The 14,115-nt window shown below is 33.4% G+C and overlaps 2 protein-coding genes across 2 annotated transcripts; both read left to right on the top strand.

The window, feature by feature from the left end:
• Positions 1–6,471, top strand: LOC124440574 (protein SHQ1 homolog). The gene is given in 16 exon segments (XM_046990969.1): positions 1–107; positions 110–147; positions 675–742; positions 986–1,050; positions 1,632–1,671; positions 1,673–1,832; positions 1,979–2,056; positions 2,154–2,266; positions 2,763–2,824; positions 2,940–2,993; positions 3,301–3,401; positions 3,697–3,750; positions 3,875–3,998; positions 4,224–4,343; positions 4,986–5,026; positions 5,535–6,471. Coding segments are annotated over 16 exon segments (1,557 nt in total). The 5' UTR covers positions 1–73; the 3' UTR covers positions 5,940–6,471.
• An 846-nt stretch (positions 6,472–7,317) lies between these two features.
• LOC124440575 (solute carrier family 22 member 16-like) lies at positions 7,318–12,539 on the top strand. Its single transcript, XM_046990970.1, has 9 exons — positions 7,318–7,766; positions 8,303–8,531; positions 8,718–8,916; positions 8,994–9,206; positions 9,858–9,992; positions 10,389–10,483; positions 11,403–11,511; positions 11,738–11,810; positions 12,127–12,539. Exons 1-9 carry the CDS (start codon positions 7,434–7,436, stop codon positions 12,280–12,282), a joined length of 1,542 nt encoding a protein of 513 aa, XP_046846926.1. The 5' UTR covers positions 7,318–7,433; the 3' UTR covers positions 12,283–12,539.
• Positions 12,540–14,115: the final 1,576 nt, after the last annotated feature.

The following is a 14,115-nucleotide window of genomic DNA, read 5'->3' as shown; positions in this document are numbered from 1 at the left end:
CCTTTCCTCGGGTTCAAGAAAACAAATGTTACAGGCCCTTAGAATGCTTGTGAACATTTTGTGAGCTGCGAAAATGCTTACCCCAGCGTTTGAATTAAATCAGGATGATGTTTTGTCTATGTTTATATAAAGACACCATACATCAAAGTGAGTAGATTGTATTGAGCGTTTCTCTGGCGGCTTTTTATAATCCTTACAAACGATTAGTTACTTGTTAGAACATTCCTATTCTATTCATTTTTTGATTGTTTGGTCACGGTATGTAATTTCAAAATTCTACAAAAAGCTGAATGTTGAAGATTGAATATTTTCTTATGATGTTTCGTGTTGTACCGGGATGCACAACCAGACCCCTCATAGTCTTGGGTATGGGGGGAGAGTTAACTTCCTTGTAAGCGTTAAATTAATATACAAAGCAATTAAGCAAAAGAAATTTTGGTCAATGATGTTTGAGCAGACTTAGAGAAATGTCACCATCAATTAACAGAATGTAACTAAAGTCTGACTTGGTTTTATTTACACCCAAAAAGTGGCCACAAAATCTTACTCAAACTAGAGCACGCTCATTCATGAATCCATCCATGATCAGTTTAATGTTGAATTAGTATATTGCTAATCTAAACTACTGGCATTTTTTTAGATAATATCAGATATAGCTATTTTATGTTATTTAGGTTCAAGATGTAGATTACGTTATTGACCATCATCTATTCAAATTTTTTGTAAAGCCCTACTTTTTGAGGTATGTTGAACCAGTACTCAAATATCTAAGTTGATTGCCAGCTTGTTGAGGACTCATAAAACATTTAGTACATTGCTAGTATTCATGACTTTTTCATGTTTTGTTGATGTGTGATCCAGTCAAACAATTCTTTTGAAATACAGCATAAAATTTATGAATTATGCCTGTCGAGTTTATTCTGAAAACCATTGGTTGATTTTATGATCACTTTCTTATTTCACTAATCTGAATGTTTAATTTTAGGCTTAATTTTCCAGAAGAACTTGTTGAAAATGGCAAGGAATCTGCTTCATATGACATAGATAAAGGTAAATATTAAGGTTTTACTTTGCAGGAATGAATTTATGATTGTTTTGTGTAGGGATCTGTTCTAGTTTAAATGAGATTTTTCTGGCTAATTGTTGCCATATCATGTCAGATTTTTTAAAATTCTGTACATTTTTATTATGATAGGGAGATGATAGGGGGTTTTTAGATGTGTGGAGCATGTCATTCAACACTAATTGCCATTGCTTTTGCAGGCTACATGGGTTAAGCACTCATTTTAATCCTCTTCTTAATCCACTTTGGTTTTATGGTATATTTTGTAAACACATAGAAAATTATGATAGTGTATATGTATGGCTTTTTTCCTTAAAAATTACTTCTGTCCTGTCTCAATCATAAAGTATTTTCCCTTCAACAAAAATTGCCCACATAATCTATAAATTATATATATTAGGCAAAACATCACTTCAATGCACCAACACTGCCAGTAAAGCTAAATTGTAAAATTCATTAATTGGTACATTTTTTAAAATGATTTTATGTAGAGTGGTGTGAGCAAATGTTTCCTTTTAGTGCAGTTTAAATCTCTTGTCATGCATTTTAGTCGTATTTTGCACTTTAGGATTATTCACCATCTGTTTACCAAAGCTTCTCAAGGGTCAAATTTCCAGACCTTGATCTAGTTACCAAGCTCCTTGCTCCAACTGGGAAGAGTAGCACTTTGAGTCCTGGTATTGAGGTTATTAGTGGGGAGACAGAAAGTGATTGTTCCGATGAGGAAGACTGGGAATGGGAGTGGAAGCAGGAGTTACCTGATGAAAAAGTATGTTTTATGAAATAACTTTGTAAACTATGTGCTAAACATTGCATTGCTCTTCCTTAGTTTTTCATCACCAAATTAAAAACATGCGCTAGATGTGTGCGGGTAATTCGTCATTTGTTAAACGTATTCATGAACTAAATTTTCAGAGTGAGCATTATCTTGGTATGACAGCTTGCAAATATGGTTTTGGCAATCAAAAGAGTGGTGTATTTTCTCCCTTGAAAGTACGTGGGTCATTTTGTCAAATTTTTACATTTAGATTTTATTTTTCCGACTTTTTTTCAAACATTGCGATGTGATCGCTCGATGTTTTTTTTCTAGGATGAACTCAAGGACATTGTTGAAGTTGTTAATCCTGATGAAATGACATTTAATGAGCGTAGGGTTGCAAGAATTGCTGCCGAAGATGTTAAGTTTGACGAAGAGCATTATCTGTGAGTGAACAAAGTTCAACAAGTCTTGAACAAATTATTTTAGTCAATTATTTAATGTACTAAAGCTAAGTTTATTTGAATTGCTTAAAATGAAAATTTTGATATTCAATACTCCATCATGTCTTCTTTGTTGTCTGTTTTTCCAATATGATCTTTGCATCACATCCTTTTTTATCAATTCGATGTTTCTTATATTATTCCTAACTAAATCCATCAAGGTCTCGATGTTTTTCCAACTTTCTGGTTTTTTCCAATGCCTTGAATGTGCAATACTGCGACGTATGAACTTGATTATCTTTGACTATGAAGTGGGAAATCACCACAGTGAAAGTCAACTTAGCTCCTATTCTTCGGTTTATGTTTGAAATGTTTAGTTTGTAGCTAATAAAAAAGTATCAAAGTTATTTAGCTTACCCTTGCCAAATATTCGTTAGTAACAACGAAATTATTTTTATTAATTATGTCTAATTCATTTTCTTTTTTTTGGATGTTTTAGAGCAGATACTTTTGATGATGAGATAATTTGTGAAATCCTTAAATACAAACTCAGCACTAATGGTAAGATTTCTCTTAAGGCTTGGTGAATATTTGGAATTCAGTGGTTTGCTACGTAGATCTAGTTGAACTTTTCTCATCAATCCAAAAATTTTCAAAAGCACCAATAAATTTTTAGAATCTTTCACTGAAGTCGAAAAGAAAAAACTACTGACGCTGCCAAATCGAGAATGTATCCTTTTAGCTTGTAAAATGACGATGGTTACAAAAATTGTATTTTTCTACTATTGTTCGTATACGAATGCCATTGTTGTAGAATACAGTCAGGAACTCTCTTATCCTGTGGCTTAGTAAAAAGTTACAGCAACTTTACGTCGTTTATATTGTATTGGTGATCTGTAGGTGTTCCAAAAAAATGTCGTTAAGTGTTGTACTGTAATTCCGGAGAAAATAAAACTTATTTACCAGACCTTAGTTTGATTCACAAATATCATATTCTCTAACACGTTTCGTATCAATTAATTTAACATTGCATTCAGACATCTTGGACTCGAATGAGAAAACTGGCGTTTTTTACGGTCTTCTTGATATAATGTTTGCATATGCTTATAACAGACGAACGACTTTGGGAGAGAACACGGTTTGTGTTTGAGTGGAAATGTTACCTATACATACGTACGTCTTAAATTATACGTACATGCACGTTGTTTACATCTTTAAACTGAAATACATGGAACGCTACCTGAAGCAAATTATTGAAGCCAAATCTTACACCCAGACACGCGTGTGTAGTGTTTCGAGATTTTGAAAATTGATTGACTACACACGCGTGTTTGGGTACAATTTATTAGACTTTTCAATCAAAGAATTTATTAAACTTTTCTATTACAGGTAGCGTTCCATGTATTTTAGTTCAATGGTTTACATTGTTTTAGGTGGAGTCTGCGTGGACGATCTCCAAACTGAGCGCTACATTATCGTGGTTCGAGGTATATGTCCATTTATTCGTCTCGTTATACTTAAGCTGTTGACATGATGTAGCTATCACGTATGTTAACGTATTTGTTATACATATGAAATCATCAATCAAGACTTAAATATTTTCTTGTTTAGAGATTTACGTGTTTAGACGAAGTGTTGATGGCTTGTGCTCGCAGATCACTTTGTTATCCTCTCTACAGACACTGGGATTTGACTTGTAAAGTCTTGCAAGATGTTAAACATATGTTTCAAATTGGTAAATGTAAAGTTACTCTCGTGCTAAATTGTCTACAATGGATGTATATATTTCACATTTTATTGTGTTTTTTTTTAACTACTGTGACCTTACACTCTCTTTCCGCCGTTGAAATTTTTTCTTATTACTCTCTTTACAGTGCTGCGATGCACATTTCATACGTATATGGTTGATGGCATTCAACCTTTCATAATACGTATCTTGTATATTATAATTTGTGTGTAGGTCGTAGAATGATCTTGAAATGTCTTTTGGAGGTTCTCATGTTATTCAATGAAAGCGAGCCAAGATACTTACTCAATGAATTGTATATGATCGATTATTGCGTTTGGATTCAAAAAATAAAGTAAGTTGACTTAATTTCATAATTGAGTCAATAACAAAACCAAACAACTGCAACATAACTTCTTGGTGGACATTTTTCATTTAAGAAATAAAAGATGTTTACTGTGTTTGCACAGGCTTATGCAAACCGAGGAGACCTTTGGGAGAACTAGAGAGCAGATCAGTGCAAGCCCTAGAGCCCGAAGTTTGAGGGTTGCACCTTCTCGAAAGTTCTCACAAACGTCTCCGAGGTTTGCATAAGCCAAACACGAAAACATCTTTTATTTCTTTTATAAAATAAAAATAATGCGAAAAAGGACAAACATTTTAATTTTTCCTTTAAAATTTATTTATGATCGATTTGCAAATTCTCTTTGACTGATTGATTGTTTAGATTGATTTGATTGGTTGAGCTCAGATGTGTTTTGCACTGGCTAATGCAAACCCAGCTCTAGACCAATCAGAGCACGCGTTTCATTGTGTTTATTTTATAATTCATAATGATCTTTTAAGTTAACATTCGTCGTAGTAGTCAAGACTCTTTCGTAGACACTAGCTTTAGTAAAGCACAAGCTTAGATTGGTCCAGGGTAAGAGATCTCGTAGAGCAGAAAGTTGCCATTTTTCGGAATCGTTTTAATTTTGCATGTTTTTGTATATTTGTAGGAAGGAAAGATATATTCGTTTGCAAAGAAATTATCTAAGGTAAAGCTTATTGGGATCATCAGATTTAGGCAGCTTTGCAGTATAATTATGTGCAACACTTACATCAACTTTTTCGGTGTTCGATATTTTTAATACATTTTAAAATTTGTCTTTTGGTCCACGTGTGGTTTCAGATTTCAATCCTTTGCTTATGGAAGATTTTATGTAATGTAGCTATGTTTTTCTTATGTTTTCTTCGTGTACTTCTTGTACAGGTATCATAGGTGATAGGTGATAAGTGTTATGAAAAATGTTTTACGTCATTGCCATGAAGTCAGTGGATGTTCATATTATGATGTATGAATCAAAATTAAGTGGAAGCAAATGGAAAAATGAAATAAATCCCTAGAATCCCCTGGATCCCTAGTTGTCATTTGAGTTCTTATGTCTACAATTGATTGCAACCTTAGTAAAATCTCTATAATAGTGAAGTAAATATTTTTTGGTTGTACGGGGTGGATCTTTGAACAATTTTTATAGCTTTTTACTTTTTTTTGTTTTTTTTTAGATGGAATTATGCCGCGACTCTGTTGGATGGAACTTAGTAGATTTGGAAGCAGCTGGTATTTTAGCTTTGAATGAAAGGGAATACAGTCATTCTGATTCTAGTGATTCTGAAACATCATCCGATGATAGCAACAGCGAGACAGAAAGTAATAAAACTATAGAAAGTTGTAGTTCGACAGAGGACGAAAAGCAATCTTCCATTGAGAATGGCGCAACGAAAAATGCTTACGATGCTCTGAGCAACATTACTGCTAACTTGAGCCTGAAAGATGAAAATGACGATGACTTGGATGAGACAGTCACTAACGTCGAAATTTTACCTTCTTTGCTTTTTTCGGACCAAAATTCACAAGGGAAAAAATGCATTGAAATTTTATACACGGGTAGTTCTGACGAGACTAGATGAGAAAATTTGGTGAAATTTTTAGACGAAGATGACAGGGAAAACTAAATTTTTTGTAACTTATAAAAAATTCTACATCCAAAAACAAATGGAGGTTAAAAGAATCCTATGATTTTAGCATCTAAAGACAAAGATAATCTTTTTATTTAAAGAAATGTTGACTGTTGGCGATGTGAATATGAAGGGGAAAATGATTGAACTGTTTGTCGAAGTCTTCCTGGTGGAGGCTTTTGAACCACAATTAGCTAAAGTCCGATGATGAATTTTTAATGTTTTTCCTCTGTTTTATCTCAAATATTGGGTCGAAAGTGGGTGTTTTGTTCGGAGTATGTTTCATTTCATATTGCATATTTCTTTGGACTTGTTTTTGTTGTTTTCCTTTTATGGCATAATTGAAATTTGAATACTAGTGCTCGCGTTTTGTTTTGGTTAAGTTAGAGTTCACTGAGGTAAAGACTGTCCCCATAGCCGTTGGGCCATGAAAATATCTTGTTTGGCTACGTTTTGCTTCTATAAATAAAGCTCAATCCCATGGTTTTTGTGTTACATTTAGTCTCCGGATAGTAATCTTCATTCACTTGAATAAAGTCAAATGGAGCAGACAACTATATTGAACTAACCATGGTCTATCGCACAACGCGTGACCAAAGTGAATACATCTTTTAAGTCAAATCTAGATCTCTTTATGTTTTGTGTTGTGCAAACTGCGAAAGTACAATATAGTCAGTGATGTAGAACTAAATTTATCAGATGGGAGGCTCTCGGGCTTTCTTGACGTTTTTGTCAATAGTGCCTTTTAAAATTACCCATTACAAAGGTACAAGTGGGGCTCCTCCCCTAAGCGCCCCCCACTTCTACAGCACTGAATATAATACATAAAAAAATAAAATTATTAAATATACTACAGTGTTGCCAGATCATGAACAAAGTTCATAGATTTGTGAATTTTTTGCTCTCTTCATGAACTTTTAATGAACAATAAAAAATTTGTGAACTTTTTGTGAACTTTTCAAAATTTCATGAATATTTGTATTTTATCAACAGGCGGCCTAGAAATCTGTTTAAGTTTTTTTTATTCTGTAAATAGCACAGTGTAAATAGTAAATGTATTTTACAATGTGCAAATATGCAAATGTACAAATAATATATTTACTATTTGCTGTGTATTTACATCAATCGATTGAATAAAAAACGTAAACAGTTTCTGGGCCGCTTATGATTTTCATCATATTAATCAGGAAAGTATGCATAAATCATAGTTCAATGAGTAGGCAATTTTCACAGCTCGACAATTCTTTTGTCGACAAACAATGACGATTTTCAAGTTAGTCCGATATTTTCCGAGTTATTCCAATATTTTCCGGCAATTACCGAGAACATAATCATTTTAAAATTGTACCGGGCAACACTGCTAATATTGTTGATATCATTAATGGTTCATTCACCATCTTTGTAATTTGATACTCAGAGTATAGTGTTTTCAAACGTGAGCTTATTATGGCACTTCTAGCGAGCTCCGATGACCAGTTCAAGTACGATTTCAAGATGTCTGCAACAGTTGACACAGTTTTAAGCGAGATAGGCGGTTATGGAAGATACCAAATATTTTTGTTACAGTTGGTTGGCTTCATTGAATTCGGTCTCTCTGCTTTTAATGTTATGATTATAACTTTTATCGCTGGAGAACCTACTTGGGAATGTGCCGAAAGCAGTGTCACTTGCAATTTTAGCGGCACAATCGACACAACAAGTAGCGATTACAATAAAAGATGTGAAATGCCTCGATCGGAATGGAAATTTTCCGATACTTTCACGTCCACAGTTACAGAGGTTAGTGAACACAAATTTTGACGTACGCACAACACAAATCAAGTGGCCACTGCAAAATAAATTGGAAGAAAAGTTGGAAGGCAATTTTATCTGATGTGCGATAATGACGATTCATGATAAGAATTGGTAGCGTAATTGTTACGTAACGATTAAATTTATACTTTGTAACGGTTGGCTGCACGAATCTGCATATTTTTTATAGCTGCTTAAAAAGTGTTAAATGTTGTACTTATGAACATGTTCATGTAGCTCGTAAAAATGTCTACCTTTCAAAAACGCAATCTATAGTATAATCGAAATTTTTGTCCAAGAAATGCTCATATTTAAAAACAGCAATAAAAATGAAAGCCAGTTTCCTGAATCTTTATTCTTTGCAAATTTTAGATCGTTAGCAGTATTTGTTGCCAAGAAATTTATTGTTTTACAGCGAATGAAGGCCAAGATATTTTATAGCAGGAGTAAATAAACTGGCTTGCTGTGTCACATACGTAAATAAGATTTGGAAAACTAAAACCGTACTACCATGACTTTTTTAGTTTGAGTTGGTTTGTAGCAAAAGCTTTCTTCAAAATGTTTCTTCATCTCTGTTTTGGTTGGGTTGGCTAATGGGAAACCTTCTATTTGGTCATATATCTGACAAGGTTGGCAGACGAAAAGCTATAATCTCTTCTGTGATTGCCTGTTCTATCTTTTCTTGGGCCATTGTTTGGCCAAGATATCTTGCTGTGTATATTGCTTGTCGTATCCTTATTGGAATTACATGTGGTAAGTGAGTGAGTGATGTTTACCTATATAGTATCTATGTTTTGGTAATTTTGTTTCCAAAATGCTTCATTTCTCATGTTTGTCCACATGAAAATTTTACATTTTACTTGAAAATGATATGCATAAATAGCAATATAGACTAAAAAGTTATTCATTTTCATGGTCAACTGTTTTTATTTATTTTAGCTGGTTCATCAATGACAAGTTTTGTTCTCCTTGTTGAGTACAGTGGTGTTAAACATCGATCGTGGGCAGGGAGCAATATCTGGTACTATGGCTCAGCATGTTTTATGTTTCTTTCATTGATGGCCTATTTGATCAGAGAATGGAGAGACTTGCTTTTGTATGGTGCATGTTTAACAATCCCTGTCATTTTTACTTCGTGGTAAGTACTCAATTATCAATCGCATTTGGATAATATTGATCAGTCATATCAAAAATTACTTGAATACACTTTCTTAGGTTTCTTCCCGAATCATGTCGTTATCTTTTGGTAAACAAACGTCATGATGAAGCTATTAAACAGTTGAAAAAAGTGGCCAAATGGAATCGTAAAACATTTCAAGAGGTGGAGTTAGAAGTTCCAAAGGAAGTTGAAAATGAGAAAAGTGATGTTAGAGACCTTTTTTATGACAGAAAAATTAGCATGATTACTATTGCAAGCTGGATATCATGGTTTGTTGATTACCTTTTTGTTTTGGCTCTTTTATAACTTTAAATTGTTCCTATCTAGTAATCTTCTCAAAGGTAGAACAACCCCTCTACCTTAACACTTTAATCAGTGTGGACTGCGTAAGACTGTAGACTGCGAAACTCTGCATAAGGGGCTCCCATACTGAGTCACTTCAAACATAAGGCACTTTTGAATTGTCCAAGGACCCTGCAAAACACTATAATATGTTTTATAATAAAATCACCCAGATAACTTTGGCCATCTCCCTTAATGAGCCACCAACCATATAGTTGAGTTCTGACCAAGATAATTTATGAGATGTACCACTTTGTTCACGTGATATGGTAATTTTAAACTCCACTTCTGTTTATGGACTAAAATCAGGTGAATGTGACGTCACACTTGTAAAAGTTGATCTCACTTTGTTAACAATGCCATATATTTTTAATTTGTTTCATGGTTTAGTATTAGAAAATGTATCAATGCCTCTTTCTATTGAACATCTCATATCCATTGTCCCCCCCCCCAAGGCTTTTACATTTTCGTGTCTGAATTACGTACTACAGTTCATTAGCATGTAAGCAAGTCGAAATGCAGTATAAACTGTTGTTTGAGTTGTTTCTTGCTTTTCTATTGCAAAAATTTTTTATTAGGTTTTGTTGTGCACTTGTGTATTACGCAGTCACATACGGTTCTATTTATCTTGGAGGAAATATTTATCTGAATTTTGCTCTGGTCAGTCTTGCATCCATACCATCAACGTTTACATCGATTATTTGTATGAACAAGTACGTATGTTTCTCGTTATTATATAAAGATTTGAATGGCACCCTTTGCGCAAATACATTTTTAACTGTCGATACTCGTCCAGTTGAAATATTTTACCAACACCGTCTGGTTAGTGTTGCGGAGTTAGAGTAAGACCTCTAACTTTGTGGAAACTCAAAATGTATTCCATTAACTGGGAAAGTTATGAAAACGTTATATACGTTATAACCAGTAAATGACGAGTTGTAAAGTTATAAATTGGTATGTGATAGGAAATATCACTTTAGTACCCTGTGAAGGATGTGAATAACCTACGTTTATTGGTTTTTAACGTCATATTTGTATGTGCCGTTCGTATAATAAGTTAGATTAAGGGCTTTCACAGTATTTTATCGTGTTTTTCTGTTACATTGTAGATTTGGTCGCCGTAAGTCTCTTATTTATGGCATGATAATTTCCTCAATAGCCTCAATAATCGCGGTTGCTATTCCAACAGACAGGTCTAATACAGGTATAATGTTACAAATTTGAATTTTGTTGATTTTGAAAGTGTCAAAATGGAATTTGTGTAGGGTAGGGCCCAGTGGTGTATTGCCAAAATTTTTACAAGGTGGTCTCTCCGAAATAAACTAGTTAAGACGAAAAGAAAATTTTGCTGTTAAAATGAACTATCATGAACTACTGCGTTTGCGCCAGTGCTCGTGCAGGCTTATGCAAACCGAGGAGAACTTTTGGAGTACTGGAGAGTAGATCACTGCAAGCTCGAGACCGAACGTCGAGGGTTACACATGCTCGAGAGTTCTCACAATCGTCTCTGATGTTTGTTTAAGCCAGTGCAAACACGAAAAGCATCTTTTATTTCTTTTATAAAATAACAATAATGTAAGTCAGACAAATGTAATACAAACGAGTGGTTTGCAAATTCTCTTTGATCGATTGATTGATTGTTTTGATTGATTGATTGATTAATTGATTGATTGATTGATTGATTTGATTGATTTGATTAGTTGAGCTCAGATCGTTTTGCACTGGCTAATGTAAACAAACTTATAGTTTATTTTATAAAGTAATCTAATCATTTACTGGTACGTATAGGATTGACCAAGCGTATATAATCAAAAAATCATAAATTTATTGGAGGTGAATCATTTAAATAAATGCTTCACAATTTGAAATTATAAAGTGTTTAAGAACTATAAACGGGGGTTCCCCCTAACTTGATTTAGAAATGTAACAAGGGGAATTGGGTCCCCCAAGCAATTACAACCCTGGTAGGGCCTATCAGTCCAACTTACACAAACCATAGTGTTAGAATTACATTTTCAATGAACTGTATTTTTACCAATTCTCTTAAACAATTCAAATTGAGAACTTATTTCATGTATATTTTTACTTAGTGGTTTTATGATTTTCTTTGCGTTTCTTCACAGGTTATACGATCGGGCGTATAATTATGGCTATGATTTGTAAATATGCAATTCTTGTTTCATTCAACACTGTTTATATCTATAGCTCAGAGTTATTTCCTACCTCAGTACGGTGAGTAAAGAACTCGATATTATAGAGCATGTACATATTACGTATAATTGGTAATTTACTTTATGTTAAAAATAGAAATTCTCAAAACCATTTAAAAAAATTTGTCTAATGGTTTACATTGTTAGGACTAAATGATAGCAGCTTACAAAATTCATGATGTCAATAACTATACCAAACGTTCATATAAATGCACGAATTTCACATTTAATGCTCTTTATTTCTACAGCACGATTGGTATTGGAACATCCTCCGCATTTGCTAGAATTGGTTCATTTTTGTCACTTTATGTTGTTTGGTTGGTAAGTACAATAATGTATTGTACCAGTATTGTACTTACGCTTCGAGGGGTGTAGTGTCTATTTTTTCGTTCGCCGATGACAGAGTTATTGACGACAGTTTCATTTTGTTATGAAAAATATTCTAAGGATGAGGGTTTACTTCCCATGACCGTTCTGATTAGGTTTTATATGCGTACTTTTTCTTAACGATGTAATGGTAATGTGAGCTGTTTTCGTTCATGCTTTAGTCTGACCTGTCTTGTCTTTGGCGGGATACTAGAAATGAAGAATGAATACATAAATTAATCCTTTTATTTTTTCTTTTATCCCTATACAGATCCGTATTCATGCATTATTGCCGTACAGTATTGTTGCGGTTCTGTGTGCAGTAACTGGAGCGATATGTTTTAAGCTTTTGCCTGAGACAGTGAATAAACCTACACCAGAAAGTATGAGGAATTTTGTTGAAATGAATTTGAAAATGGAGACTTAGTGAATGGCAAAGACGAAGAAAATAATAGCAAAGTTTAATAGTCGACATCCTGAACAAGATTTTTTCGTTATACTAAAAGACTAGTGGACGAAACAATAATTGAAAGAACTCTTCTCTTTTTTCTCAAAGGCTCGAAGATGACACTATTGATCATCCAGTCGCTATCTTTTTTTCTTTATCGCGTGTTTGTTGATGTTGTACTGGTAGAAACATTGCTATTTGAGTTTTTTAATTAAATTTTTATATGGTCGAAGGAATTTAGCATTATACAGATTTCAAAAATGAACTACAACTTTAGCTTGTCCCTAATCAGTTGCGGTTGTTCAGAGGGACAGCAATGATCAAGCTTGACATATCTCTGAGAATTTATGTCTTCCGTGCGAGTGTATGCATGTATACGCTTTTAGATTTCAATATCTGCGTATGGAGCGTTCTGTTTATGATATTTTATGTTCGTAATCTAGGTGTACTATTGCTTTGTTTTCGTCCTGCAGACAAACATCGTTGCATTTCTAAAATTGCGTTTGTTTTTTGAAACACACAGTAAACTAAAACAAATACAATGCGACTCTATTAATTTTTATAGATAATGCATGTGTATGGATATTTTGTCTTGATTATTTTAACATGAAACGCGTTGTTTCCAAAAAACACCGTTCATTTTCTTTGAAAGTTAATGAAAAAGAGCTCAATTTGACTTAGTTATAAAAAGTACATATACCTAAATAACCTAATGATAAACAAAAACGAGTTGAAGTATTACTCGATTGAGAATGAAAGATCAAACATTACCACAGATTGATCGTTTTTGATAACCATGTATCTTTTCATTGACAGTGGTCATTATTTCATTTTGCCAAATTATACAATTATGATTTGTATCATTCGGTAACCCAAGGTAATGTGACCAAGAAATGACCGATGGTCAAGAAATAAGGTTGTTTGGTGAAACAATGACAAATTGTGAAACGCAATTCTATCTAGATATGCAGAAAAGGCAAAAGTTTTCTATGATTAATCTTTATTAAAACAAAATTCCGTGTTGAAGTCAACAAGAGTACGTGAACTTTTGTACAACATAAAGAATGGCATTTTAAAGTTAAAACAGTTAGGACATTAGGATTTATATTGACGCCAATTGAAAAACGTTAATTTTAACGAGATTTTTATCGTGGATTTTCCTTGTCTTTCATACTCTTTCTGTATTTACTGCGACAGAGGTATTTTCCAGTGGCGGTGGCTTATAAGAACCATTCTTCATGTACATATAGTTGGTGGTGTTATTGCCTTTTCTTCATTGAACTACAGAACTTTTAAAATTGTTTCTGAAATACATAAAGGCCAGTTACAGTCTTGGTAATTGATATGTTACCTCCAATTTTCCAAATTACAATAAAAGTTTAGCTTTTACAGTTAATTGAAACGATTTTTTTAAGTGTAGCAGCACCAGTATTAGACAAACTACATGTGTCAAATTTTATCGTCTTCTGTATTTTTCAATTTTATCGTCATCAAAAGAAAACAAGTGTCCATTTAGACTATATTTTGTGACAGGTTTGTTTATTTTTTGCCTCTGAAAGAAGTGAAATTGTGCTCAATTATTTTGACCATTGACTAAGATTTAAATTTAGTTGCGAATTGGCAAATTCCAATATCATACAAGTAAAAGCGCTAAATTTATACTTTTTTGATATCTTTTCAAGAATCCTTCTATTGCGTCAACTTTGAATATACTTGTTTAGATTATTCAATGCAATAAGTTACATATCTTGCTTTATTTAGCTCTACATGTTCTACAGCCTCTACTTCTAATTGGTCGCATGTTGCGTCATA

The sequence above is a fragment of the Xenia sp. Carnegie-2017 genome, unplaced genomic scaffold (genome assembly GCF_021976095.1).
Source record: "Xenia sp. Carnegie-2017 unplaced genomic scaffold, XeniaSp_v1 HiC_scaffold_2, whole genome shotgun sequence".
In the NCBI taxonomy this organism is placed as follows: Eukaryota; Metazoa; Cnidaria; class Anthozoa; order Malacalcyonacea; family Xeniidae; genus Xenia; species Xenia sp. Carnegie-2017.
Note: the sequence above shows the minus strand (reverse complement) of the source record. Positions and strands in the feature narration are given on the sequence as shown.

What these genes read in the sequence shown, in the direction of transcription:
- LOC124440575 (XM_046990970.1), top strand. Translation starts at nt 7,434, where the DNA reads ATGGCACTTCTAGCGAGCTCCGATGACCAGTTCAAGTACGATTTCAAG. An exon ending in TCACGTCCACAGTTACAGAG is followed by an intron (nt 7,767 to 8,302) that starts GTTAGTGAACAC and finishes TGACTTTTTTAG; the next exon opens with TTTGAGTTGGTTTGTAGCAA. An exon ending in CACTTTATGTTGTTTGGTTG is followed by an intron (nt 11,811 to 12,126) that starts GTAAGTACAATA and finishes ATCCCTATACAG; the next exon opens with ATCCGTATTCATGCATTATT.